At 40.3% G+C, this 26595-nt stretch overlaps 1 protein-coding gene across 1 annotated transcript in view; it reads left to right on the top strand.

Moving 5' to 3' along the window:
• Positions 1-26595, top strand: part of LOC134336991 (nuclear pore membrane glycoprotein 210-like) — a 146805-nt gene that overhangs the window by 23534 nt on the left and 96676 nt on the right. Inside the window, exons 4-9 of the mRNA XM_063031734.1 lie at positions 2481-2574; positions 3301-3451; positions 18719-18851; positions 21368-21526; positions 23506-23574; positions 24405-24511. Coding sequence (XP_062887804.1) covers positions 2481-2574; positions 3301-3451; positions 18719-18851; positions 21368-21526; positions 23506-23574; positions 24405-24511 — 713 coding nt within the window. The remainder of the gene's footprint in view (positions 1-2480; positions 2575-3300; positions 3452-18718; positions 18852-21367; positions 21527-23505; positions 23575-24404; positions 24512-26595) is intronic.

Here is a 26595-nt window from a genome sequence, read left to right as displayed (position 1 = left end):
AAGGAGTGCTGGCTGAACAGTTAAATAATCTATGCACTGATACAAGCACTTTACAACAATATTTATCTTCTGTACAAGCATTCTCTTGGCCCACCTCATATAGGGCTATTAATATAATCTTCTATTCCATCCTCCCTCTGTGTTCATCCAGCTTCTCTTTATTTGGTTGGATTTTCCAATAACTAGTAAATTATCTTGAGCAATGTGGTCCTGGGATCAATATTCTGAGAGAGACCAGATCCCAGTTTAACTTCATTTCAGGAACTTGCATACCATTAGTGACCAGTTTCACCCTAAATGGGATTGACAACCAGTGAGTTCTCACCCCATATGATAGTTGCCCCCCCACCGCTCACACATCTGTTAAAATTGGCAAATAACAGAATGTTGTGAACGCTTCATAATCATTCTTGTTTTAATTTTAAAATCAAATGATTGTTATTAATAGAAATGTGATTTGGTAGGTGATAAAAAGTAATGCTCATGTCTACTTTTCACCTTATGGAAAACTGAAGTAATTAAAGTTTGTATTGGTAGTTTATATTTAAGACTTTAAACTGCGATTTTATGGATGAAGAGGTGTGCAGTGTAAGTCACATGAGCCACAGATCAAATTTGACTATATTTATTGTGTGCTCAATTCATAAGGAGCAAGAGTTATTAAATTCTAATGAGCTTTATGTCACAAATGAAAAGTTCTAGAGACAGCAGAGAATGAGCAGAATTTGAGTTGGTAGAGGAGGAAGGAAGTCCAAAGAGAAAAGGACAGTGAAACAGGAGGCTCTGAAGATTTTTAATGATGGCTCAAAAGGTGTCAGAATGGAAAACTGGAAGAAATATATTCCAGGAAGAGCAAGTTCACTGAAGGGAAATAGTAGAGCTGGGGGGAGCAAGACTAAGAAAATTTATTTCAAAGGTCTGGAAATATTTAGACTACAAGGAAATGCATTCACACTGGATGCAACTATGTATTTGCTCGGTTGCTCCATGAAGAGTGACTTTAATGCGACAGTTCTGAAAGGTGCAGGGAAGGAATGCTGAGCTCCATAGGGCAAAGTGCACTGTCAGGAGGTCAGCACTGAATTTTAAGCATGCATCTAAATTGGACTGAGCGGAAAAGCTGGAAAAAGCAGTATAATGCAAGCATATTTGCCCTACTCCTTTGAGTACCTTACCTAATTGAAATAGCGCTAAAGCTAGTATTTGCAAGAACAAATGTGGTTATAATGTTTCATTCACTGTTTTACATGGTTATTGATTTACCTTCTACACCGAAATTTGTCGTAATCATACCTTTCATTTTCTAAAGATGGAAAATGGATGTAATGGCATAACACTTAAGGTATCAGACTAGCATTCCAGAGGCCTGTACAAATAATATAGAGAATCAAGTTCAAGTCCCAGCATGGAACTGTGAAATTTAAATTGATATTATAATCTATAATTTGAGGGGATGCCATTCTTACTTGGCCTACTTGCAACTCCTGACCTACTTAGAGCTGATTCTTAACTGCTCTCTCAACTGTACCAGAACAGTGAAATTTGAGCAGAGGAGGAATAAAATTGGATTGATCGCTCAATATAGACTAAGGCACAAATTTCAAACATGGCAAAGTTCTTTCATAAACTTATGGGGGCTGGTGTTTAAATTGAGAGAGCTATTCCACATAGTAGTTAAGCATATATGTATATAGTATAACCTCCTGATTACCACCTGCCATTCTTTCTTAGGTGGTTAATCAGTTTTCTCCACATTGAACAAAAATTGAAAGAACCTTTGAAAGCACCAAGGGCTAAAATGTTTCCTGGATAGGGGACTTTGGTATCCATTACAAAAGGTGCCTATGATGCACCATCATAGATCTAATCTTGTTGCCAAACTGGTGTGTAGCAGGTATTGAGTCACAAATCTACTTGTACACCAGTTTGTGTGTTGCAGCTGCATCCTTCCATGGTGCCATTTGTAAAGGTAACCATGACACAGTCCATGCAGAAGCCAGAAAATATCTTCACACAGAAGATACCCTCCATTTTGCTCTGTGGCACTGCAATTGTGCTAATTGTGATAGTCTCAGAACTCCCAGTCATAAAGTCCTAAATGGGGATGTTTGCTGACAATTGCATAATGTTCATAGCTCTTCATCAAATGAAGCATCCTGTGCTTGAATGTATATAACACTGAAGCAACATTCGGGCACAGAATGACAAGTAACAAAACCATTATTGTCAAAAAAGTCTTTCACCAATTGGAGGGATTCTAACCCATCAGTCCTTCATCATTGCAGACACTAAATCTTGGAGCCCTCTGCACAGCAGTGCTCTGGGAGCACCTTCACCAGGACAGCAAAGTTCAAAAATAGTTGCCACCACCTTAAGGGCAGTGAGGGTGGTTAATAAACACCAGTTTGCCAATAACACCCAGATCCTTAAAATGAATGTAGTAAAAAAAAAGTGTATTTGTTTTATCTTTTATTTTCAAGGAAATACTTTTAGCAACTTGGAAGGATTTGTTTTCGATTGGACCATTGTGAAGAATGAAAGTGTAGATAATTCTGAGTCAATCCATAAAATTAGGTAAGCAACAGCAGGGTTATTTCTTTGAAATTTGATTTAAAAAACACTAATCAATTATTTCACATTATTTGACAGTAAATGGAAATAAATAAGGTTGTTGCTGTAAGTATATTTTCAGATAGTTGATGTGAAGTAAATATAGGGTTTTTGTACTTAAAGGTCTTACACTGTATATATAATTTTGATTTAATTTGATCAGGTTGCTTTTATTTCATCATTAAGGCTGATAATTTTCCTTTGACTTTTTACTTTGCTGGGAGATATTTTCTCTCAGTTCCGTAGTTTTCTGTGGTGCTGCACATTTGACTCAAATTGCAAAAACTCTTAAGTGTCAAGTTCTTGGGCCTCTTAGTTATGCTGGTCAAGTAATATTTGGGAAATATTTGATGATGGCAAGGGTTTAATAACAGTTCCTCATTTTACTACTGTATATTCCTTGGAAATAATTTATTTGACTGAAATTAGAAACACAGCATTTAAGCAACAGTAGGCATACTTTACTATTTATTCCATATTAATGCGTGAATGTGAAGTGCTTTGAATTGATGGAATGATGGTTTTAGTAGACTGAACAATTTTAAAAGAGTTTTTCCAGGTTGAGTATATTGCCCAGGTAATTATTTGGCACATATCAAACTCATCTGCCTATTTTTCAAAATGGTCAACCTCACAATTTTTTGCTAGATAATTACTGTAATTTTTGTATCTTTTCACTATTTTTGTCAGAATACTGAAGTTTTCAGAATCTACCTATTTACCACCTCCACACATAGCAACAATGGAAAAAGAAGGAAAGCAAGGAGACATCATTCTTGTGTCTGGGTTAATGACTGGTACTGCTAACTTGAAAGCACGATTGCAGGAAACCATATATAAGGTACTGGTTATTTTTCTTATTTATGCAAGAAACCAATTACTTAATAAAAAGTTATTTAGCTGTTTTTAATATTGTTGGTCAAAAGAAGTATGCATATCTTTGCAATGAACATGATCGCATCTTAATTGAAGTGCACTGCAATGTATTTATTTTATTTTGGAGATACAGCAAAGTAACATAAAAATTATCAGTACTCTGCAAAAGTCTTAGGCACTTGTAAAAAATGCTGTAAAGCAAAGATGCTTTCAAAAATAATGACCTGAAAAGTTTCTAAATATCAAAAACTTTACTATAAAGAGCAGTAAACAGTAAAAAAAAATTAAATCAAATCAATTTTTGGTGTGACCACCCTTTGCCTTTAAAACTGCACCAATTCTCTTAGGTGCACTGTCGTGTAGTTTTATAAGAAAATTGGCTGGTAGGTTGTTCCATGCAACTTGGAGAACTTGCTACAGTTCTTCTGCAGACACTTTGGCTGTCTCGCTTGCTTCCATCTCTCCAGGTAATCCCAGATGATGTTGAGATCATCCGTGGAGGCCATACCATCAGAAACTATATAAAAAATCTAGCATACAATGAAACCTTTGCTTTCTATTATCACAGCTAATTTTCTGTAGGTCTGTTGGAATGCACATATGTCGTTGTAAAAATATATTTTAGTAAAACTAAATACAAACTAAGACAGTTCAGTATCCATAGGAGCAGCATCTTCAGAACATGGCAAAATTATAAATATTAGCTTCCTTTTTCAGGTTGCACCAGAATTTCATGGGACTGGGGTTAGTATAAAATCTCTAGTTTTAGGTCTCTTCACATGCTGAATTCTTTATATGGCTGGCTTGTATTTGGTAGCCATTGAGAACTCAACCTTTGTGTCTTGTGTTTCTTTTTAAGAGTTAAATCATTAAAGATAATTTAAATGAAAAACAACAGTACTATTCAGCAGCATAAAAGGTTGCTGTAGATATAAGTGGAAGCACTGATTGGGAGACACATAGCTTTAGTATATGTGGCTACACCCAATTTTTCACCACGATCATTGGCTCAAAAACCTGATAGCTTCTGACTGTAGCTAGCTTTGTGCATAATTTGAATAAATTCTGCCAACAGTTCTGTTTTGATAGTTGATTAAATCCACTTCTGGAACCAGCTGTCAAAATTGCCAAACAATTTGAATATTTATACTAATCATGCTATTCCTTTCATTAAATTATTAAAATGTTTTAGTAATTAAAAATATAATCACTAAAAATGTGTAGGGCAATCATTTCAAATCATGTATGTGTATTAACTGACGCTTCATTGCAGCCTTTTCTCTTAATTGAAATACATGAAGTTATGCCTGGCACAGCTTCATTGGACAGGGAAGCACCTTGAAGTTGGTATTGTGACACTGAATTCCATGAGAACTGCAATGTCAGACACAATTAAAAAAACACTGGCAAGGCATCTCTTAGAAATTTTGGGCCATTTGTGTTCATGCATGCATGGAGTTGGAATTGGTTTATTATTGTCACATGTACTGAGATTCGGTGAAAAGTTTGCTTTGCAGGCTGTTCATTCAGATCAAATCATTTTACACAGTGCATTGATGCAGAACAAGGTTGAACAGTAACAGAATGCAGAATAATATGTAACAGTTACAGAGAAAGTATAGTGAGTGTAAATAATAAGGTGCAATATCATAACAAAGTAGATTGTGAGATCAAGAGTCCATCTTATCATACTAGGGAACCATTCAATAACATTGGGGTAGTCATTCAATAGCCTTTTAACTGTGTGTTTCCGTGGGGGTATTGGGCTTTCTCATTGTTGCAGAGGAAGAAATGAACAATTCCCGATAGAACTGCCAGTATTTCTGGAGAAAATCACCGTGGCTAACTATTCTTCAGTAACATAACAAAGGGAAAGTTAATAGTCTTCCAAGATCATGTGTAATGCCACCCCTCAGCCTACCTGCCTGTCCTCTCCATTCAGTGTGTATTGTTGGATGTTAAGCTCCTAACTATGATCTTTTAGTCTCGACTTAGTGATGCCCACAGCGTTGTATCCACCAATCTCTAACTGTGCTACAAGATCAGCTACCTTATTCTGTATACTGTGTGCATTCGAATATAACACCTTCAGTCCTGTATTCATCCTTTTCGATTTTGTCCCCATATCACACTTCTCCTCATCCCACTGACTGTAATTTTGTCCTCTCATCTGCCTGTGCTTCCTCAGTCACACTACACAATGCTTTGACTTGTATACCAACTGCCCTGTCCTCAGCCCTATCACTCCGGTTCCAATCCCTGTCAATTTAGTTAAAGCTCTCCCAAAAGCTCTAGCAAAACTGCCCGCAAGGATATTGGCCCCCCACCTCGGGCTCAGATGTAACCCATCCTTTTTGTACAATTCACACCTTCCACAGAAGAGATCCCAGTAAACCATAAGTCTGAATCCCTGTCCCCTCTACCACTTCTTTACCCACTCATTTGCCTCTACTATCATCCTATTCCTGCCCTGACAAGCACATTGCACTGGGAGTAATCCGGAGATTCCTATCTTGGGGATAATGCTCTTCAGCCTCTTCCCTAACTTCCTATACTCACTGCTCACTCTCCCTTTCTACCTATGTCATTGGTGCTGGTGTGCACCACAGCCTCCGGCTGCTCATCCTCCCTCCCGAGAATTTTCTGGAGTTGCTCTGAAACATCCTGGGCCCAAGCACCTAGGATGCAACACACCATCTTGATGGCACTTCGCACCACAGAACAAACAGGACGGTCTGCACCTGGGCTGGACTGGAACCAATATCCTAGGGGGAGCATTTGCTACTGTTGTTCAGGAGGATTTAAACGAATGTGGCAGGGGGATGGGAAGTAGTGCAGAGAGACAGAGGAGTGTAAAATGAGGGTAGAAGCAAAAAGTAGTAAGGTGAAAAGTAAAAGTGGCAGGCCGGCAAATCCAGGGCAAAAATCAAAAAGGGCCACTTTTCAACATAATTGTGTAAAGGCTAAGAGTGTTGTAAAAGCAAGCCTGAAGCCTTTGTGTGTCAATGCAAGGAGCATTCGTAACAAGGTGGATGAACTGAATATGCAGATAGTTATTAATGAATATGATATAGTTGGGATCACAGAGACATGGCCCCAGGGTGACCAAGGATGGGAGCTCAACATTCAGGGATATTCAATATTCAGGAGGGATAGACATGAAAGAAAAGGAGGTGGGATGGCATTGCTGGTTAGAGAGGAGATTAACACAATGGAAAGGAAGGACATTAGCCGGGAGGATGTGGAATCGATATGGGTAGAGCTGCATAACACAAAGAGGCAGAAAATGCTGGTGGGAGTTGTGTACAGGCCACCAGTAGTAGTGAGGTTGGGGATGGCATTAAACGGGAAATTAGAACTGCGTGCAATGAAGGAACAGCAGTTATAATGGGTGACTTCAATCTACATATAGATTGGGTGAACCAAATTGGTAAGGGTGCTGAGGAAGAGGATTTCTTGGAATGTATGCGGGATGGTTTTTTGAACCAACATGTCGAGGAATCAACTAGAGAGCAGGCCATTCTGGACTGGATATTGAGCAATGAGGAAGGGTTAATTAGCAATCTTGTCGTGCGAGGCCCCTTGGGTAAGAGTGACTATAATATGGTGGAATTCTTCATTAAGATGGAGAGTGATATAGTTAATTCAGTAACAAAGGTTCTGAACTTAAAGAAGGGTAACTTTGAAGGTATGAGATGTGAATTAGCTAAGATAGACTGGCAAATGATACTTAAAGGGTTGACGGTGGATATGCAATGGCAAGCATTTAAAGATCGCATGGAGGAACTACAACAATTGTTCATCCTAGTTGGACAAAAGAATAAACCAGAGAAGGTAGAGCACCCGTGGCTGACAAGGGAAATTAGGGATAGTATCAATTCCAGAGAAGAAACATACAAATTAGCCAGAAAAAGCGGCACACCTGAGGACTGGGAGAAATTCAGAGTCCAGCAGAGGACAAAGGGCTTAATTAGGAAAGGGAAAAAAGATTATGAGAGAAAGCTGGCAGGGAACATAAAAACTGACTGTAAAAGCTTTTGTAGATATGTGAAAAGAAAAAGATTGGTTAAGACAAATGTAGGTCACTTATAGTCAGAAACAGGTGAATCGATCATGGGGAGCAAGGACTTGGCAGACCAATTGAATAACTACTTTGGTTCTGCCTTCACTAAGGAGGACGTAAATAATCTTCCAGAAATAGTAGGGGACCGAGGGTCTAGTGAGATGGAGGAACTGAGGGAAATACATGTTAGTAGAGAAGTGGTGTTAGGTAAATTGAAGGGATTAAAGGCAGATAAATCCTCAGGGCCAAATGGTCTGCATCCCAGAGTGCTTAAGGAAGTAGCCCAAGAAATAGTGGATGCACTAGTGATAATTTTTCAAAACTCTTTAGATTCTGGATTAGTTCCTGAGAATTGGAGGGTGGCTAATGTAACACCGCTTTTTAAAAAAGGAGGGAGAGAGAAACTGGGGAATTATAGACCGGTAAGCCTGAGATCGGTGGTGGGGAAAATGCTAGAATCAGTTATCAAAGACATGATAACAACACATTTGGAAAGCGGTGAAATCATCGGACAAAGTCAGCATGGATTTGTGAAAGGAAAATCATGTCTGACGAATCTCATAGAATTTTTTGAGGATGTAACTAGTAGAGTGGATAGGGGAGAACCAGTGGATGTGGTATATTTGGATTTCCTAAAGGCTTTTGACAAGGTCCCACAGAGGAGGTTAGTGTGCAAACTTAAAGCACACGGTATTCGGGGTATGGTATTGATGTGGATAGAGAACTGGTTGGCAGACAGGAAGCAAAGAGTGGGAATAAACGGGACCTTTTCAGAATGGCAGGCAGTGACTAGTGGAGTACCGCAAGGCTCAGTGCTGGGACCCCAGTTGTTTGCAGTATATATTAATGACTTAGACAAAGGAATTAAATGCAGCATCTCCAAGTTTGCAGATGACACGAAGCTGGGCGGCAGTGTTAGCTGTGAGGAGGATGCTAAGAGGATGCAGGGTGACTTGGATAGGTTAGGTGAGTGAGCAAATTCATGGCAGATGCAATTTAATGTGGATAAATGTGAGGTTATCCACTTTGGTGGCAAGAACAGGAAAACAGATTATTATCTGAATGGTGGCCGATTAGGAATAGGGGAGGTGCAATGACACCTGGGTGTCATTGTACACCAGTCATTGAAAGTGGGCATGCAGGTACAGCAGGTGGTGAAAAAGGCGAATGGTATGCTGGCATTCATAGCAAGAGGATTCGAGTACAAGAGCAGGGAGGTACTACTGCAGTTGTACAAGGCCTTGGTGAGACCACACCTGGAGTATTCTGTGCAGTTTTGGTCCCCTAATCTGAGGAAAGACATTCTTGCCATAGAGGGAGTACAAAGAATGTTCACCAGATTGATGCCTGGGATGGCAGGACTTTCATATGATGAAAGACTGGATCGACTAGGCTTAGACTCTCTGGAATTTAGAAGATTGAGGGGGGGGATCTTATTGAAACGTATAAAATCCTGACGAAGGGTCTCGGCCTGAAAGGTCGACTGTACCTCTTCCTAGGGATGCTGCCTGGCCTGCTGCGTTCACCAGCAACTTTGATGTGTGTTGCTTAAAATTCTAAAGGGATTGGACAGGCTAGATGTAGGAAGATTGTTCCCAATGTTGGGGAAGTCCAGAACGAGGGGGTCACAGTTTGAGGATAGAGGGGAAGCCTTTTAGGACCGAGATGAGGAAAAACTACTTCACACAGAGAGTGGTGAATCTGTGGAATTCTCTGCCACAGGAAACAGTTGAGGCCAGTTCACTGGCTATATTTAAGACTGAGTTAGATATGGCGCTTGTGGCTAAAGGGATCGGGGGTATGGAGAGAAGGCAGGTACAGGGTTCTGAGTTGTATGATCAGCTATGATCATACTGAATGGCAGTGCAGGCTCAAAGGGCCGAATGGCCTACTCCTGCACCTATTTTCTATGTTTCTAGAACCTCCTCTTCGTTCCCCTCACTATCGAGTCTCCTAACACTATCACTCTGAAAATTTCCCTTCTCTACTGAGCCTCAGAGTCAGCCAAGTGCCACTGGCCTGGCAGCTGTTGTTGTGCCCTAATAGGTCATCCCCTGAAGCAGTATTCAAAGGGCTATATTTGTTGCAGAGGGGAATGGCCACAGGAAAACCCTGCACTAACTGTTTACTCCTCCTACTTCTGGTGGTCCCACATTTACTATCTGAAGCCTGCTGCCTGGGTGTGACCACCTCAATAAAAATCTCATCTATGAAGTTTTCAGCTTCCTGGATGGTCCTGAGTACATCCAGCTCCACCTCCAGCTCCAATTCCTTGACCTTATCAGTCAGGAACTGTGGTTGGATGTATTTCCTGCAGTCATCAAGGAATCTATTAGGTACCCTACAATCCCACATCCAGTGCCTTAACTACTATCCTGCCTACACCTGTTATACTTCTAACTTCTCAAGCCTAAGTTCAAGCCTACACCTGTTTTCACCTAAGCCCACTGAGTCAAAGCCTGGCCATTTTAACACTACCCACTACAACAGTGGCCGCTCTGATTACACCTCACTTCTTTTTATTGGCCCCTGCTGAGTCCCCAAGAGATTGTTATGATTGCAGCCCGCCGAAAAGTTCTGAAAGGCCCTGGGCTCTTTTTCAATGATGCCAGAACACAAATGAAAATGTACTGTAAACTACTGAAAATGTGCTATAAACAATGGCACGTTAGCACAATGCTTTCCAGTAGTAGCAACCCGGGTTCTGTTCCCACCGCTGCCTGTAAGGAGTTTGTACATTCTCCTTGTGACCACATGGGTTTCCTTCGGGTTCTCCGGTTTCCTCCCACAGTCCAAAGATGTACCAGTTGATAGGTTAATTGGTCATTGTAAGTTGTGCTGTGATTAAGCTAAGATTAAATCGGGGGGTTGAGGGCAGTACAGCTCTGTATCTTAATAAGTAAATAAATCCAAATGTCTTTTTCTTAATAAGCTAATAGTAAGCAATAAATGATCGCAAAATGTAATTGTAGAGAGTTAAAATGTGAACTTCTGAAGAGAGCATTCTTATTTATTGGTCATTTAACTTGTATTTTGGCTACATTCAGGTAGATTTTTGTGTTGTCAGTTCATTTTTTTTCAATATGTACATTTTCAAAGGGATTCAAGCTGATTTTGTGAAGCAGCCAATCTTATTCATTCTCAAGTCATTAAATATACTTAGTGGAGATATGCTTCCAGTTTATTTACATATAGATATTTCTGTTTTTATAAATCATTTGATGCTTGATACTACATGCAGATTAATTCTCAGAAGTGGTCCACTGGTTCTGTGACATCCAGTATGGACAGAACAACTGCTGCATTTTGATATCTAAACTATTAATTTATGAACTCATTCCTATAATTCATTGACATTCTGCCAATATAAAGAAATATTATGTCACCAAATTGTTCACTTTGGTTTTCTGAATTTAAAAACAAGTTTCACACTCTTCCCGACAACACAAAATATTATCTGTCTCTTGCTATGGTATCCATTTAATACAACCTAGTATATAACAGAATCAGACTCATAAACACAAGAGATTCAACAGCTGCTGTGTTACACAAAATCGGATTTATTGCTTTGCAGTCAATTTAGAAACATAGAAAACCTACAGCACAATACAGGCCCTTCGGCCCACAAAGCTGTGCGGAACATGTCCTTACCTTAGAAAGTACCTAGGGTTACCCATAGCCCTCTATTTTTCTGAGCTCCATGTATCTGTCCAGGAGTCTCTTAAAAGACCCTATCGTATCCGCCTCTACCACCATCGTCGGCTGCCCATTCCACGTACTCACCACTCTCTGCGTAAAAATCTTATCCCTGACATCTCCTCTGTACCTACTTCCAAGCACCTTAAAACTGTGCTCTCGCGTGTTAGGCTTTCCAGCCCTGGGAAAAAGCCTCTGACTATCCACAAGATCAATACCGCTCATCATCTTATACACCTCTATCTGGTCACCTCTCATCCTCCGTCGCTCCAGGAAAAAAGGCAGAGTTCACTCAACCTATTCTAATAAAGCATACTCCCCAATCCAGGCAACATCCTTGTAAATCTCCTCTGCACCCTTTCTATGGTTTCCACATCCTTCCTATAGTGAGGCGACCAAAACAGCACAGTACTCCAAGTGGGGTCTGACCAGGGTCCTATATAACTGCAACATTACCTCTTGACTCCTAAACTCAATCCCACGATTGATGAAGGCCAATGCGCCGTATGTTTTTATAACCACAGAGTCAACCTGCGCAGCAGCTTTGAGTGTCCTATGGACTCGGACCCCAAGATCCCTCTGATCTCCACACTGCCAGGAGTCTTACCATTAATACTGTATTCTGCCATCATATTTGACCTTCCAAAATGAACCACCTCACACTTATCTGGGTTGAACTCCATCTGCCACTTCAGCCCAGTTTTGCATCCTATCAATGTCCCACTGTAACCTCTGACAGCCCTCCACACTATCCACAACACCTCCAACCTTTGTGTCATCAGCAAATTTACTAACCCATCCCTCCACTTCTTCATTCGGAGAAGGAAGTTTGAGAATCGGAGCGGGAGTGTGGAGGAAGTCATTTTTGAATTTTTCGTTTTTTTCCCATCGGCGTTCAGAGAGGTGGGACTGCACAGGCGTGTGACGTTGGGCAATGAAGCGCGGAAGATTTAAAAGGACAGAAATCCTGCTTCGGGTTTAATTCGGAGAAGGAAGTCTGAGAATCGGAGCAGGAGTGCGGAGGAAGCCATTTTTGAATTGTTCGTTTTTTTTTCATCGGCGTTCAGAGAGGAGGGACTGCGCAGGCGTGTGATATCAGGCAGTGAAGTGCGGAAGATTTAATAGGAACAGAGCCTTATACAGCGGGCAGCAGAGTTTGCGGGCGGCGGAGTAAGCCGGGAGCAGAGTGAAGGCTTAAGGGCTTCGGCTCAACGGGCTTAGGTGGAAATGGGCGAGGCAAGGAAGGTTTGATATTCATTTTTGTTGTTATTTGAGGAGAGGGCTGTATGAGTGTGAGGGCAACTTGTTGTTCTCGGTGCTGGATGTGGGAGGTCCTGGAGTCCCCAAGCCTCCCGGATGTCCACATCTGCACCAGGTGCGCTGAGATGAAGCTCCTAAGGGACCACGTTAGGGAACTGGAGCTGCAGCTCGATGACCTTTGACTGGTCAGGGAGAGTGAGGAGTTGATAGAGAGGAGCTACAGGCAGGTGGTCACACCGGGGCCATGGGAGGCAGACAAGTGGGTCACGGTTAGGAAGAGGAAGGGGAAGGGTCAGGTACTAGAGAGTACCCCTGTGGCTGTGCCCCTTGACAATAAGTACTCCTGTTTGAGTACTGTTGGGGGGGGAGGAACAGCTTACCTGGGGGAAGCGACAGTAGCCGTGCCTCTGGCACAGAGTCCGGCCCTGTAGCTCAGAAGGGTAGGGAAAGGAAGAGGAGGGCAGTAGTAATAGGGGACTCGATAGTAAGGGGGTTAGATAGGTGATTCTGTGGACGCAGTCCAGAGACCCGGATGGTAGTTTGCCTCCCTGGTGCTAGGGTCCGGGATATCTCTGATCGCGTCCTAGATATCCTGAAGTGGGAAGGTGAGGAGCCAGAGGTCGTGGTACATATAGGTACCAATGACATAGGTAGGAAAAGGGAAGAGGTCCTGAAAGGAGAATATAGGGAGATAGGAAGGGAGTTGAAAAAAAGGACTACAAAGGTAATAATCTCGGGATTACTGCCTGTGCTACGCGACAGCGAGAGTAGGAATGCAGTAAGGTGGAGGATAAATGCATGGCTGAGGGATTGGAACAGGGGGCCGGGATTCAAGTTTTTGGATCATTAGAACCTCTTTTGGCGCAGATGGGACCTGTACAAAAAGGACGAGTTACACTTGAATTCTAGGGGGACCAATATCCTGGCAGGGAGATTTGCGAGGGCTACTGAGGTGACTTGAAACTAGAATGGTTGGGGGGTGGGAATCAAATTAAAGAGACTAGGAGAGAGGAGGTTAGTTCACAACGGGGATGGGAACAAGTGCAGAGAGACAGAGGGGTGTAAAGAGAGGGTAGAAGCAAAAAGTAGTAAGGTGAAAAGTAAAAGTGGCAGGCCGGCAAATCCAGGGCAAAAATCAAAAAGGGCCACTTTTCAACATGATTGGATAAAGGCTAGGAGTGTTGTAAAAGCAAGCTTGAAGGCTTTGTGTGTCAATGCAAGGAGCATTCGTAACAAGGTGGATGAATTAAAAGTGCAGATTGTTATTAATGAATATGATATAGTTGGGATCACAGAGACATGGCCCCAGGATGACCAAGGATGGGAGCTCAATATTCAGGGATATTCAATATTCAGGAGGGATAGACATGAAAGAAAAGGAGGTGGGGTAGCATTGCTGGTTATAGAGGAGATTAACGCAATAGAAAGGAAGGACATTAGCTGGGAGGATGTGGAATCGATATGGGTAGAGTTGCATAACACAAAGAGGCAGAAAACGCTGGTGGGAGTTGTGTACAGGCCACCAGTAGTAGTGAGGTTGGGGATGGCATTAAACGGGAAATTAGAACTGCGTGCAATAAAGGAACAGCAGTTATAATGGGTGACTTCAATCTACATATAGATTGGGTGAACCAAATTGGTAAGGGTGCTGAGGAAGAGGATTTCTTGGAATGTATGCGGGATGGTTTTTTGAATCAACATATCGAGGAACCAACTAGAGAGCAGGCTATTCCAGACTGGGTACTGAGCAATGAGGAAGGGCTAATTAGCAATCTTGTCGTGAGAGGCCCCTTGGGTAAGAGTGGCCATAGTATGGTGGAATTCTTCATTAAGATGAAGAGTGACATAGTTAATTCAGAAACAAAGTCTCTGAACTTAAGGGTAACTTTGAAGGTATGAGACGTGAATTAGCTAAGATAGACTGGCAAATGATACTTAAAGGGTTGACGGTGGATATGCAATGGCAAGCATTTAAAGATCGCATGGAGGAACTACAACAATTTTTCATCCCAGTTTGGCAAAAGAATAAATCAGAGAAGATGGAGCACCCGTGGCTGACAAGGGAAATTAAGGATAGTATCAATTCCAAAGAAGAAGCATACAAATTAGCCAGAAAAAGAAGCACTCCTGAGGACTGGGAGAAATTCAGAGTCCAGCAAAGGAGGACAAAGGGCTTAATTAGGAAAGGGAAAAAAGATTATGAGAGAAAACTGGCAGGGAACATAAAAACTGACTGTAAAAGCTTTTATAGATATGTGAAAAGAAAAAAATTGGTTAAGACCAATGTAGGTCCCCTACAGACTGAGACAGGTGAATTGATTTATGGGGAGCAAGGACATGGCAGACCAATTGAATAACTACTTTGGTTCTGTCTTCACTAAGGAGGACATAAATAATTTTCCAGAAATAGTAGGGGACAGAGGGTCTAGTGAGATGGAGGAACTGAGGGAAATACATGTTAGTAGAGAAGCGGTGTTAGGTAAATTGAAGGGATTAAAGGCAGATAAATCCCCAGGGCCAGATGGTCTGCATCCCAGAGTGCTTAAGGAAGTAGCCCAAGAAATAGTGGATGCATTAGTGATAGTTTTTCAAAACTCTTTAGATTCTGGACTAGTACCTGAGGATTGGAGGGTGGCTAATGTAACCCCACTATTTAAAAAAGGAGGGAGAGAGAAACTGGGGAATTATAGACGGTTAGCCTAACATCGGTGGTGGGGAAACTACTACAGTCAGTTATCAAAGATGTGATAACAGCTCATTTGGAAAGCGGTGAAATCATCGGACAAAGTCAGCATGGACTTGTGAAAGGAAAATCATGTCTGACGAATCTCATAGAAATTTTTGAGGATGTAACTAGTAGAGTGGATAGGGGAGAACCAGTGGATGTGGTATATTTGGATTTTCAAAAGGCTTTTGACAAGGTCCCACACAGGAGATTAGTGTGCAAACTTAAAGCACACAGTATTGGGGGTAAGGTATTGATGTGGATAGAGAATTGGTTAGCAGACAGGAAGCAAAGAGTGGGAATAAATGGGACCTTTTCAGAATGGCAGGCAGTGACTAGTGGGGTACCACAAGGCTCAGTGCTGGGACCACAGTTGTTTACAATATATATTAATGACGTAGATGAGGGAATTAAATGCAGCATCTACAAGTTTGCGGATGACTCAAAGCTGGGCAGCAGTGTTAGCTGTGAGGAGGATGCTAAGAGGATGCAGGGTGACTTGGGTAGGTTAGGTGAGTGAGCAAATTCATGGCAGATGCAATTTAATGTGGATAAATGTGAGGTTATCCACTTTGGTGGCAAGAACAGGAAAACAGATTATTATCTGAATGGTGGCCGATTAGGAAAAGGGGAGGTGCAACGAGACCTGGGTGTCATTATACACCAGTCATTGAAAGTGGGCCTGCAGGTACAGCTAGCGGTGAAAAAGGCGAATGGTATGCTGGCATTCATAGCAAGAGGATTCGAGTACAGGAGCAGGGAGGTACTACTGCAGTTGTACAAGACCTTGGTGGGACCACACCTGGAGTATTGTGTACAGTTTTGGTCCCTTAATCTGAGGAAAGACATTCTTGCCATAGAGGGAGTACAAAGAATGTTCACCAGATTGATTCCTGGGATGGCAGCACTTTCATATGATGAAAGACTGGATCGACTAGGCTTATACTCTCTGGAATTTAGAAGATTGAGGGGGGATATTGAAACGTATAAAATCCTAGAGGGATTGGACAGGCTAGATGCAGGAAGATTGTTCTCGAAGTTGGGGAAGTCCAGAATGAGGGGTCACAGTTTGAGGATAAAGGGGAAGCATTTTAGGACCGAGATTAGGAAAAATTTCTTCACACAAAGAGTGGTGAATCTGTGGAATTCTCTACCACAGGTGTGACGAGAAGACACATAAAATTAAGATGTTTGCTGACCTAGCATCAGTGGCATCAGCAGTTGGTCTGCCACCTGTCCTCAGGGGAAGGAGAGATAAGGAACAATGAAGCGATCTGGAGATGTGTAATGAAGGGACGGGAGAGAGAGCTGTCTGGAGCGGCTCACCCTTTGAACCCTGAACTGTTTGAAGTGATGGACAGGCGATACCCCAGCAGGGGGATAAAAAGGGACAGGTTCGCTAAGGCAGGACACACACGACACCCGAGGTAACGAGACCCTGGAAGCGATGCGCCTCTCACGAGTCGGTGGGAAGTACCGGACCTTAAACGCACAGGGTGGAAAGGTACGATCAGCGGGAACCCGGTGTGTGTCCACCCTCGCTTGGGTGCCGGGTTCACTGCAGAGGATCGACCGCATCTGGAGGAGGGGTCACAGTCGGTGACCTCAGGTGACAGCACAAAGGACCCGCCCGTAAGCTGCTTGTGAGCAATATCGCCGGTCTGTGAGTGGAAGCCGTTTCTGAATGATCAGTCGTTCTCGTTCTCTCTCTCTCCCTCCCCCCCCCACGTTGTCCATCGCCATGGCAACGATTACTGCGAACTGAACTAAATCGAACTGGACTTTTGTGTCACTTTGAAATTGGTCATTTACCCCTAGACAACGATAGAGCTTGATTGATGCTGTTATCTTAATTCTGTGCACATGTGTGTTTATCATTGCTGAACTGTTGCATTTATTATCCTTTCGATTACTGTGTTGCTTGTTTCTTTAATAAACCTTTCTTAGTTCTAGTAATCCAGACTCCAACTGAGTGATCCATTTCTGCTGGTTTGGCAACCCAGTTACGGGGTACGTAACACAGGAAACAGTTGAGGCCAGTTCATTGGCTATATTTAAAAGGGAGTTAGACATGACCCTTGTGGCTAAAGGGATCAGGGGGTATGGAGGGAAGGCTGGTACAGGGTTCTGAGTTGGATGATCAGCCATGATCATACTGAATGGTGGTGCAGGCTCAAAGGGCCGAATGGCCTACTCCGGCACTTATTTTCTATGTTTCTATGTTTAATCCAGGTCATTTATAAAAATCACGAAGAGCAGGGGTCCCAGAACAGATCCCTGAGGCACACCACTGGTGACCGACCTCCATGCCAGATATGACCTGTCTACAACCACTCTTTGCCTTCTGTCTGCAAGCCAGTTCTGGATCCACAAAGCAATGTCCCCTTGGATCCCATGCCTCCTTACGTTCTCAATAAGCCTTGTATGGGGTACCGTGTCAAATACCTTGCTGAAGTCCATATACACTACATCTACTGCTTTAGCTTCATCAATGTGTTTAATCACATCCTCAAAAAAATTTAATCAGGGTCATAAGGCACAATATGCCCTTGACAAAGCCATGCTGACTATTCCTAATCATATTATGCCTCTCCAAATGTTCATAGATCCTGCCTCTCAGGATCTTCTCCATCAACTTACCAACCACTGAAGTAAGACTCACTGGTCTATAATTTCCTGGGCTATCTCTACTCCCTTTCTTGAATAATGGAATAACATCCACAACCCTCCAATCCTCTAGAACCTCTCCTGTCCTCATTGATTATGCAAAGATCATCGCCAGAGGCTTAGCAATCTCTTCCCTCGCCTCCCACAGTAGCCTGGGGTACATCTTGTCCAGTCCCGGTGACTTATCCAACTTGATGCTCTCCAAAAGCTCCAGCACATCCTCTTTCTTAATGTCTACATGCTCAAGCGTTTCAGTCCGCTGTAAGTCATCCCTACAATTGCCAAGATCCTTTTCCATAGGGGATACTGAAGCAAAATGCTCACTAAGAACCTCTGCTATCTCCTCCGGTTCCATAAACACTTTTCCACTGTCACACTTGATTGATCCTATTCTCTCAAATCTTATCCTCTTGCTCTTGACATACTTGTAGAATGCCTTGGGGTTTTCCTTAATCCTGTCCGCCAAAGCCTTCTCATGGCCCCTTCTGGCTCTCCTAATTTCTTTCTTAAACTCCTTCCTGCTAGCCTTATAATCTGTGTTGTGGGGGGTCTTTATTTGTGATTAACTTGATAATCTGTTAATTAATTTTGATCAACAGAGTACTAAACACAGTGGTTTGATCCCTGGTATCACAGATTTGATTAGTATTGTTTTGTTACTATGGGAGTACATTGGATTGAAGTTCCTGCAGGTTCAGAATTGAACTTCCTCAATAGGTTTATTTTACCACTTGATAAAATATTTAATGGCCTGAAATGTGGTAGGATATTGATTAGAGGTGGTGAGTTATTCTAACTTGTGGCTTTTGTTTTTTTTCTAGCACGTTCCTGCTGCAGTAATACGTCTTATTATTCTGGAAAACATAATTTTAAGTCCCGCACATGATGTTTACCTATTAGTGGGAGCTTCTGTTCACTACAAAGTTGCTAAATTAGTAAATGGAAAAATGACAGGTAAATTCCCATGAGCATCTGCCATAAGCAGAACTGTGTATGTTACTTTGCATATAATGTAATATGTTCTTTTGGGATAGCGTGAAAACAACTTTAGACTAAAGAACAATTTTCTTTTAGTGTACTGATATTAACAGAAGCATTTTATACATATATACCAACAGCTGAGCTATTAAAATACATTTTCGAGTTTAATGCATTAGGTCTTTAGCAGTGAGTTAAAACATTGAACCAAAAGTTAAATTTCTTTGTTTTTTAAAAATCTCTCATGAAATAACCATAGAGTGAGTACCTTGGCTAATACTGTATAGTCATAGTCATACTTTATTGATCCCGGGGGAAATTGGTTTTCGTTACAGTTGCACCATAAATAATAAATAGTAATAGAACCATAAATAGTTGAATAGTAATATGTAAATTATGCCAGTGAAGTACCTGATTCATAATCGCCTGAATATGCACCCAACTAAGGCATATAATGTGACACAAAAATACCCCTTATACAGATTCCCTGCAAATAATATCCCAGGTACTGCCACACCTCTTCCTGGCCTTCAGGTAAAAATACAGGACATGGCATTTTCATCGTTAAGACAACATTAATTTTACATGAAAATTACATTTGCTAAGGAGAATACTGCAAAAAAAAAGGAGTTATGCAAAATCTGTTTTGGTGTGTTAAAAAACAGCTGGCTTACATTTGGTCTTTGTTAATATACTCGTCACAAGAGATCTGGATACATGTTTCACGTGTATTGAATTTCATAAAAAATGTATTGTTCTCAATATGTTACTTTCAGCAATGTGGTACGACTCCCACACATTTAACCTCACTCTGTTCAACTATTTATATCATTAAATGATACTAATAACAAAAGAAATGGAGAGGGGAAAGGAACAAAATATATAACTTAAAATTGTAGCCTTGGATTTTTTTCCAATTCCATTAAATGCCTTGTAGGAATATTGAGAATGATTAATCTACAAATGTCTGTCAATGATGTTCTGCACTTTATGCTTTTGCTGATTTCTGGTAGACCTTAAATGAATGTTTTATCCATTTTAGAAGCAAATAGTCTTCCTATTTATAGAGTCGATTTGTTATAGAGTCAATTTGTTGTAGTCTTACAGATGTACATTCAGTGATAGGTTTGCGGTATGACTAGACTGGTAAAATTTCACCAATTTTTTTTTTCACAATCTGCTTTTCATTCTCTGTCCTCACTTTATTTCCATATATGGTACTCCACAGTGATAATCTCAGTTGCATTTTGACAATTAGGTCCTGTTCTATCATCATTGAGTATACCAGACTTCAAAATCAAAGGTTACAGCACAGAAGGAGGCTATTTGGCCTATTGTGTTCATCCTGGCTCTGTCCATTTAGTTACTCCCATGTTTTCTCCATAACCCTGAAAAATGCTTCCTTTCAAATATTTCTTCATTTATCTATAGAACATAAAAACACATTTAAATCTTCCTGCACAATGCAACCTGGAAGTGAACTCCAAATCCTGACGTAAAAAAATGTTCTAGTGAATACAATGTTTACATGATGCACTTTTAACTATAAGCAGATTAACTGTCTATTTTCACATTGATTGCTTTCCTGGTATTTAACCAAGTCAATTTTTTTCTGATTTCCTTTTTTTGTTCTACTAGCTGACTAGCTTTCAATTAAGCAGCATCTGAATTTTCACACTTTAATTCTTATTTTCAAAGCTATCTTTGGCATTACCGTTCTCGTCTCTGCAATCTTTTCTAGTTTCACATTCCTCTATTTCTAGAGACTTATATACTGTTATTCTTAATTGACATACTATTGGTCTACAATTCCCTATCTGAATGTCTATGCCTGCCTAGCATTCGTTCTTAAAATGGTCCTTTCACTAACATTTGGTCACATAATCTAACGTTCCATGTATCTTGGTGTCAAAACTTTGTCAACACACTTTGAGACGCACAGGACATTTTAAAAGTGCTAAATTGGAATCCTAAAACAAAATGCTTCCAAAGCATCAGCTTTGTGCTTTTATGACTTTCAAAAAAGGTTCCACCACCCACTTCCTGCTGCATCTATGGAAGAGAATGTTATTCCCATATTAGCCTCATCAGCAACGTTCCTTTATTTTGTTGACGGAGATGGAAGGGTGGACCAGGAAGTTGCAAAGTGAATGACCTCTTTGCAATGCTGGCATGGGAGGGGAAGGTTGTCTGGTGGTAGAATTTTGTTGAAGGTGGTCAAAGTTGCAAGGGATTATTGTTAAATTCAGAGGTCATTTGCCTATAACCTGAAGACCAAAGAAACTTTGTATATATTTTAATGTCTTGTTAAACAAAGCATTTGATTAGATAAACCATCATCAAATGGTAATAGGTAATGTAGCCGGTGGCACTGTATTATATCTCAGCAGTGAGACACCTTTTGTCCAGATTTCACCAGTTACTCATGTCTCTGCACTTCAACTTGTCTGTTTATGATGTTTAGAATAATCTATTTCTTATTACTCTTTTAGAAATTGAGATGCCATCTGAACAGTATAGATTGAAGTTACAAAATAATGAAGTGAGCTCTGCTGGAGGAAGAAATGGAACAGTTGCAAGGCTGGATTCTGACTCCTCCACTGTCTTAGGAGTCCATACAGGATGGACCATCTTACTTCTTACCCACAAACGTATCCTTTTTTCAAAAACATACTTTCTATTACAGCGTTGTTCAGATAATTTTATTTCCTGTAGTAACATGCTAAAATGAAAAAAAATCCATCTTACTGTAAAACTCATCTCTTTCAGCATATCAGCAAAGTAGTGTCTTAGTATTACAGAACATGTGATGTTGATGTGTATTTTGTGATTGCACGAGGAAACTGAAGACAGAAAATTGATAGTATGATAAATCTACAATTTCATCATTAACAAAGTAGTATGTAGTCTATCCATTTTATTATTTGGAATATTTAAATCTATGCATAAATACTAAAAATTAACTTTTTAATAGCTGGTTTGAAATAAAAAGCTATTCAAATTTCAGCGGCAGAGTACAAAATGCTGTGCTATTATTTAACTCATTTAGTGCAACTGACCAAACGTGAGTCTCTAAGCAATGTGTGCCGAAAGTGAGTTGCTACTTCCTTACTTTCTTGTGTTGGTACAGTAATACTTAAAATATGTGGAAAACTTTCCAAGTAATCATTTTTTTAAGTCTTTTATCTGTTGCATAATTTTAGTTTTGCTTTTCTCATGCCTTACTTTTTTTTCCTGAGATCAATTAATTTAATAATTGGAATTTGTTCTTTTTCTACTTAAAAATGCATTGTGCCTTTTAAACCAGTCAAATCAGATTTAACTTGCGATGAAATATCATACACTGTCTACCGCTCAGAATCTCATCTATTTAAATTAGATCACTTCAAGTTTTAGATCACAGAGCATATAAGGTTTGATAGTAAACCTTGACTCCCCCACCTGTTGGGCAGGTGTGTGTGTGTGTGTATATATATTTTTTAAAAATCAGACTTTATGTTGCCCTCTCGGCGTGGTTCCATGGAATCTCTATACATTTCCCTTCCCCAGATTCCATCTGCCATCTTTTTGCCCACTCATTTAACCTGTCAAAATCCTAAAAGACCCTTTGTGTACCTTTTCAAATCGTCATCAAATGTTTTGTCAGTTCTTATATCTAATTAATATAGATTGTAAATAGCAGAGCCCTCAATACTGATCTTTGAGGCATCCCACTTGCTAGTTCATTGACTTAAAACTACTCATTTATGCTTATTTATTTTTATTTTTATTTTTTGGTATCTGTTGATCAGTCTACTATCCATAGTAATATGTTAACCTCAGGTACATAATCCTATGTTTCTTACAATAATACTTTGCTTTACGCTGAATGTTTTGTTTAGAAATCTAGGTGTACTATATTTACCTGACTGAACTGCTAGGATGCAATACATTCTCTTTTTACATAACTGTAGAAACTCTTGCACTGTAATTCTACATTTCTCGCCAGTTTATTTTCATATTCATTTTTGCCCATTTTGTCAATTCTTTAGTCACTTTTCACAGGTTTCTAAAGTTCTTCCATTCCTGAATGACATTTTTCTTTCTAACTTTATAAACCATTTCTTGCTAACTCTTGTAACTCTGATTCTCACCTTAGCTTTTTCTGTTATCTAAGGACTATTTTAACTTGCCTAATCTATCTCAACTAATTGACTGTTCACATAAATATAATTACCTTTATTTATTTAAGGTTAAAACTGAAGTTTTGGACTTAAATTTGTCAAACTCAAGCTAAATGTGAAATTTTATCAACCGTGATCACATTTCTATGGTGGAATATTTGATATGAGATACTAATTAATTCTGTCTCAGTGCATATAAATGAATCTAGACTAGCCAGCAAATGAAGTCAACTTGCATAAAGGCTGAAGTCAGAGACTTGTGCTTTGAAATGCTGCACTATTATGACTGCAGTATTAGATTTTAATGTTGGTTTGGTATGTTATTAAAATATTTTTGATTTCCTTATGCAGAATTACATCTTGGATAATAAAGAGCATATAACAATTTCTGAGTAACTACTAATTATTTGTAATTCTACATTTTAAAAAAATATTACAAGGCTTATTATGGTTTAACTAAAATAAAGACATTCACATGCAGGGACTTTCTCATCTACCCAACTGTACAATATATGTTGTCCAAGCTGGTTTTCTAGGTTAGTATTATATTGATTTTATCTGGCAGAATGTTCAATGAACTGAGATGTGAAATATTAAATTGCCTAATTAAGGTGGAATAAATTAAAGCATAACCCACTTTAGTTGTACTTAGTTTCAATTAAATTAGCTCTGCTGCTTTGGTATCTACAGTAACAGCCATTTCCTCTCTATCATTTTCTAAGAGGTGAGTTTTCTGCATAGCAATGATGCTTGGAAACTTTTCCGCGATGATAATGTAGCCAGATGGAAGCCCATCTCAGCTACAGGGAGTAGTTCTTCATGAGCTGCTGCTTCACAGTGGAGCTAAGCAATACAGATCAAACATCTTTGTATCAGTATATAAGAAATATTAGAGGGAAAGATTTCAGCTGTAAATTCGGAACTTGAGCTGTTAGCGAACTGATCTGATACATAAGGTACCTGAATCCCAATTTGTCCATCACACAATAAAGTTGTCCCGGCTTTAACTCCACAATAAACTTCGAACACATTATTTTTACAATTTCTACTACATAAATAATTTTTAAAAATTGTTTTAAAAGATGTATTAGTATAATATCACTTAAACAGGTAAAACTTTGGTTTCAAGATTATAATTTCACTGTTTCCCTGCCAGCTATTAACCATTTAATATGGTATAAAGATCAGATGTCAAAGCTTTTAAGGTACATTTGTTTTCTTGATTCATATAGTGCACACACGTTATAAGGAACATAAAGAAAAACAAGTATGAATCTGTTAGATTTTCTAAAATACATATACATATTCTAGAGGTCACAGTGAGTGCTTGAAATTAATTTAAACTTTGGTCTTTTGGTTAATTCAGGGTTTTCTGTCCTGCCTGGAGAAAGATGGGTTCTGGAAGTAGGACGAAATTATGAATTTACTGTGGAAGTTTACGACAAAAAGAGTAATAAAGTTTATTTATCTGATGTAAGTTGATAATTCAGTTATGACCTTTAGGAATGTCTTTCTGTATGAATGTTCTTGAGGATAAAATTCAAATAATTAATCCATTTCAAATTTTAGATGTTATTCATGTTTGTAGCACTTAATATAGATTAACTTAATTGTACACAGGAATGCCAAGATTTGCCACTGGTTTCTTTTGCAATGTAGAGATGGTACTCTCACCTGCCATATCTTTGCAGGCACTCTGTACTTCTAAGCAATTGCAAATTCCGTTCTTTAACAACTCCTTATTGCAAAGGACTCCAACATCAAGAACCCAGTACATTGAGGAAAAAATATATATAACCATTTTACTTTTCTTCCTTGAATTAAAAAAAATTGTTGATCAGTATCAGGTTTATTATCAGTCTCTTATATGACATGAAATTTGTTGTTTTGTGGCAGCAGCACAGTGCAAAGACAGAACATAGAACATAGAATAGTATAGCACAGTACAGGCCCTTCGGCCCATAATGTTGGGCCGACCCTCAGACCCTGCCTCCCATATAACCTCCCACTTTAAATTCCTCCATATACCTGTCTAGTAATCTCTTAAACTTCACTAGTGTATCTGCCTCCACCACTGACTTAGGCAGTGCATTCCACGCACCAACCACTCTCTGAGTAAAAAACCTTCCTCTAATATCTCCCTTGAACTTCCCACCCCTTACCTTAAAGACATGTCCTCTTGTATTGAGCAGTGCTGCCCTGGGGAAGAGGCGCTGGCTATCCACTCTACCTATTCCTCTTATTACCTTGTACACCTCTATCATGTCTCCTCTCATCCTCCTTCTCTCCAAAGAGTAAAGCCCTAGTTCCCTTAATCTCTGATCATAATGCATACTCTCTAAACCAGACAGCATCTTGGTAAATCTCCTCTGTACCCTTTCCAATACTTCCACATCCTTCTTATAGTGAGGTGACCAGAACTGGACACAGTACTCCAAGTGTGGCCTAACCAGAGTTTTATAGAGCTGCATCATTACATCGCGACTCTTAAACTCTGTCCCTCGACTTATGAAAGCTAACACCCCATAAGCTTTCTTAACTACCCTGTCCACCTGTGAGGCAACTTTCAGAGATCTGTGGACATGTACCCCAAGATCCCTCTGCTCCTCCACACTACCAGGTATTCTGCCATTTACTTTGTACTCTGCCTTGGAGTTTGTCCTTCCAAAGTGTACCACCTCACACTTCTCCGGGTTGAACTGCATCTGCCACTTCTCAGCCCACTTCTGCATCCTATCATTATCTCTCCACAATCTTCGACAATCCTCTACACTATCTACAACACCACCAACCTTTGTGTCGTCTGCAAACTTGCCAACCCACCCTTCTACCCCCACATCCAGGTCGTTAATAAAAATCACGAAAAGTAGAGGTCCCAGAACAGATCCTTGTGGGACACCACAAGTCACAATCCCTCCAATCTGAATGTACTCCCTCCACCACCACCCTCTGCCTTCTGCAGGCAAGCCAATTCTGAATCCACCTGGCCAAACTTCCCTGGATCCCATGCCTTCTGACTTTCTGAATAAGCCTACCGTGTGGAACCTTGTCAAATGCCTTACTAAAAACCATATAGATCACATCCACTGCACTACCCTCATCTATATGCCTGGTCACGTTCTCAAAGACCTCTATCGGGCTTGTTAGACACAATCTGCCCTTCACAAAGCCATGCTGACTCCCTGATCAGGCCATGATTCTCTAAATGCCCTTAGATCCTATCTCTAGGAATCTTTTCCAACAGCTTTCCCACCACAGATGTAAGGCTCACTGGTCTATAATTACCCGGACTATCCCTACTATCTTTTTTGAACAAGGGGACAACATTCGGTCCCTCCAATCCTCCGGTGCCATTCCCGTGGACAACAAGGACATAAAGATCCTAGCCAGAGGCTCAGCAATCTCTTCTCTCGCCTCGTGGAGCAGCCTGGGGAATATTCCATCAGGCCCCAGGGACTTATCTGTCCTAATGTATTTTAACAACTCCCAACACCTCCTCTCCCTTAATATTAACATGCTCCAGAACATCAACTTCACTCATAATGTCCTTACCATCA

Source organism: Mobula hypostoma, chromosome 23 (genome assembly GCF_963921235.1).
Source record: "Mobula hypostoma chromosome 23, sMobHyp1.1, whole genome shotgun sequence".
Taxonomy (NCBI): Eukaryota; Metazoa; Chordata; class Chondrichthyes; order Myliobatiformes; family Myliobatidae; genus Mobula; species Mobula hypostoma.
Note: the sequence above shows the minus strand (reverse complement) of the source record. Positions and strands in the feature narration are given on the sequence as shown.